Source organism: Sinocyclocheilus rhinocerous, unplaced genomic scaffold, assembly GCF_001515625.1.
Source record: "Sinocyclocheilus rhinocerous isolate Xijiao unplaced genomic scaffold, SAMN03320098_v1.1 scaffold3750, whole genome shotgun sequence".
Taxonomy (NCBI): domain Eukaryota; kingdom Metazoa; phylum Chordata; class Actinopteri; order Cypriniformes; family Cyprinidae; genus Sinocyclocheilus; species Sinocyclocheilus rhinocerous.
Genome location: NW_015666999.1, coordinates 1 through 3,914, shown reverse-complemented (window position 1 = coordinate 3,914; position 3,914 = coordinate 1). Strand labels below are relative to the sequence as shown.

Sequence of the window (3,914 nt, the reverse complement as noted above, 5' to 3'; positions counted from 1 at the left end):
CTACTCTACACTGCTCAAAACTCGTGTTTGAATCGTCAGTGGCAAATCCTTTAAATGAAAACGTACTTACGTGAGTCAGAACTGCTGGCATTTTAGTCTAACGTTACTCTCCCTGGATCAGTAAACAGTCCTCCATAAAATGTGCTGCACACATCTGAATATTTGGGTTGAAGTGTTCTGGAACAGTGTTGTAAATACAACTTAACCACTGATTTCTAGTCGTGTCGCTTTCGCTTTCACAACGAAACACACAGCGTCTCCATGACATGGCGGCGGCAACAACAATACTACAGCGAGGATAAAAGTTACGCCTTCTTTCTTTGGGTGGACATTTGGGCGGCTTTATGCAAATCTTCCCACATCGTGATGTAGATATGTGGGGGCGTGTTAGAATGAGCCGTTTTAGGTAGGTGTGGCTGACTCTTAACTTTTATAAAGAATATCTCTTTGGATTTGAGACTTTAGTCTTTGCAACTTTACAGATCTTCTTTATGCACCAAGAGCTTGTAACACTCCAAAGAGAAAGGAAAAATTTAAATCGCATCATATGACCCCTTTAAAATCGTTCCGATCACTACAATCTTAACGCAGAAACGTGCGCCTTGTTGCTAGGAGATGCATGACAAATTAAAACAGTGTGTTCTAAAATTTGCTCAAAATTTCAAACATGCAGAGCTGGGTAGATTACTCACAAATCGTAATCCGTTACTGATTCCAAATTACATGACAAATTGTAGTCAGTAACGTAATCCATTACATTACACATTTTAGGTAATATATTCAATTTACTTTTAAATTACTTTTAGATTATCTTTGACCTAACTAAATTTTCACAATGATTAAAACAAGATAATCTTGTATCATAATGATGTAAAAATACAAAGAGTGAGAAAATATGTTCCTTTCATTGTAATTAACAACAAGTGCATTAAACATTATATTACGCCAAGGTTTCCCAAACTGGGGTTTGTAAAGGAACTGCGGGAGATTTGTGAGTTTAATGAAAGGCTAACAAGTAATTAAATCATAAAAATGTCAAATTAAAATAAATCATTTTAAAATAACAATCAAAATAATACCCTTACCAAAAAATTAAATATTTTATGTTTACCTGTACGCCATATGACCATTAACCAATGTCAGAGAATCTTGAACATGCAAATGCGATACTTAATTATTAAAACATTTATTTTAAAATCTCAGGGGGAACTTAATTGATTATGATTTCACTTTTTTAACTTTAGTTAGTGTGTAATGTTGCTGTATGAGCACAAACAACATCTGCAAAGTTACGATGCTCAAAGTTCAATGCAAAGGTAGATTTAGTCTTTTATACAATTGCTGATTGACCACCACTCTAAAGTAAATATATAAGGTGAAAGAGGTTTAGATGACAAAAAGTTTGGGAACGTCTGCAAATAAGAAATAACGAGAATTTGTGCATTTTAATGAGTTTGAAAGACGAAAGACTTTCAATAATGCATAATACATGGTAAAATAACCCACTGAGTGATAATTTTAAAAAAAAATGAATGTGTTCATCAGTACACTCTAAAAAAATGCTTGGTTAAATACAACCCAGTGCTGGGTAAAATAGGGACAAACCCAGCAATTGGGTTGTTTTGACCCAGCGGTTGGGTTAAATGTTTAACCCAGGGGTAGGCAAGTTCGGTCCTAGAGAGCCGCAGTCCTGCAGAGTTCAGCTCCAACCCTGAAAACAAAACTCACCTGCCTATAGCCTTAGTAATCCTGAAGACATTGATTAGCTTGTTCAGGTGTGTTTGATTAGGGTTGGAGCTGAACTCTGCAGGACTGCGGCTCTCTAGGACCGAACTTGCCTACCCCTGGGTTAAACATTTAACCCAACCGCTGGGTCAAAACAACCCAATTGCTGGGTTTGTCCCTATTTTCCCATCACTGGGTTGTATTTAACCCAGCATTTTTTAGAGTGTATAGTTGATGCAATGTTGAAACACTTCTAAAACATGAAATAATTTTTGTAAATCCATTGATCAAATGCCGTGTCGCCACCTGACTAATGACTAGTCGATGTGTGAATGTCCACAAATTCTATCTGTTTTATTTTTATTTATTATATAATTAAAAAAAAACGTGTAGGCTACTACGTTTAAGCTAACTAAGACTTGTTATAGCACTTGCATGTCATTGCTCTTTTGTTGATTGCTTCCATTGTCCTCATTTGGATAAAAGCGTCTGCTAAATGACAAAATGTAATTGAAAGTGTGTTCTTTGACTTTACAGAACATAACATTACAGAGATTTTCAAACCAGCTGTGCACGTCAGGGCAAAACAAGGGCTTAAACAATATCAAAGGCTGCAGAAAAATGGTAACAAATTCCCCACACGCAGTAATAATCTACTGTCTATACTGTACAAGATAATTTGGTTAAGTTTAATCTTTTTACTTTCTGCAGACGGAATTCCTGCATTGGATCGCATTCACTGGGACAACATAAACGGCCAGTTCAGTCAGGAAGGGTTAATGCGCCTGAGCCCCGACGGAGAAATAGCGGTGCCACAAGACGGAGTTTACTTCGTTTTCTCTCAGGTTCATTTCGAAACACAATTAGGACAGAGTATGCACTTTACGCAGTACTTATACAAGAGGACAGCGTCCTATCCACGACCAGTGATGCTCGCAAAATCTGTAGTGACTCCCTGCGCGAGCGCTAACTCTAGTGTACAGCTTTATTCCAGCCACCAGGGGCGCTGTTCCGCTTAGAAAAGGGCGACAGGCTCTCATTGCACGTGCTGGATATTAGCGCCGTGCGCTTCCCACAGGAAGCCACTTATTTCGGGGCATTCATGATTAACTAAGCAAAACAGCAGCGTTTTGTTTCAGTTGATTTCTTACGGAGATTATGTACTTGTCATTTGTTTTCCAGAGAAATATTAATAAAATATATGTGTACTGAGATGATGAATAACACTTTTTTTTGTAACCAAACCAAACCAAGACTGAATGTTTTTATGCAATGTTTATTGTAAATTAAATTCTTTTGTATAATGAAAATACGAATAACAGTTTATTTTATTGACATCAAGACTTAATTTTGCACTGTTTTAATGAAATGTTTACTGTAAATTAAAGTACATAACATATGTAAATTATAGGATTCAGTCCTGTTGTTATAAGTGTAGGTGATTTTAGTCGACAGACAAAAGAGTTCAAAAGCAGTATAAGAGAATTTGATGTAATTTATTAAAGAAATTAAAGAAAGCTATGTGATTAAACACAGATGTCTTAAATGAAATGATCCTGATCCTGTAAAACAGGGGTTCTCAACTCTGGCCCTCAAGGTCCACTTTCCTGTGGTACACATATTCTAAAATCCAATATAACAAATATGGGGAAACATAGATGAACACTATAGGCTTCTCTAGAATGTCAATGGCAAGATTTCCTCTTCAGGTGAAAGATGAAGATGTTCAGCCTGTTTTCTTCTGTTTAGAAGCAGCAGCCTGACCCTACAATGGGGAATGAATGGAGAGCTTTATTTGATAAATATTTTATATTCAAAATGTTGCTAAATGCAGATCGACAAGCTTTACAGAAATCACAAGGCTGTTAGGCTATGTTTAATTATAAAACATTAGGCATTTTAGTTTAAGAAGATGCAGATCTGCATCAGAACAACATTCAGTTGTTTATGTGTTTCAGATTTTGACACATCATAACAAACGCTGCACAGAATTGTAATTTATTTCTGTTATGGAATTTAAAAAAAAAACAGTTCTGACCTTCGGTGCTTTGAAAATAAGAAGCTTCCTCAGGGTGAATTGGGGCTGAGGGGTCATCTTTGCATCTACTATATCATTGTTCTTTTTTTTTTATAATGCCCTCTTTACGGCTTACATCGTTATTGACATTAGTGAGGATCCTCAAGATGTC

At 36.3% G+C, this 3,914-nt stretch overlaps 1 protein-coding gene across 1 annotated transcript in view; it reads left to right on the top strand.

The window, feature by feature from the left end:
* LOC107733359 (tumor necrosis factor ligand superfamily member 15-like) overlaps positions 1 to 2,883 on the top strand; it is an 8,017-nt gene extending 5,134 nt beyond the window's left edge. Inside the window, 3 exon segments of the mRNA XM_016544958.1 lie at positions 2,263 to 2,349; positions 2,437 to 2,727; positions 2,730 to 2,883. Coding sequence (XP_016400444.1) covers positions 2,263 to 2,349; positions 2,437 to 2,727; positions 2,730 to 2,839 — 488 coding nt within the window. The 3' untranslated portion in view covers positions 2,840 to 2,883.
* The last annotated feature ends 1,031 nt before the right edge of the window (positions 2,884 to 3,914 follow it).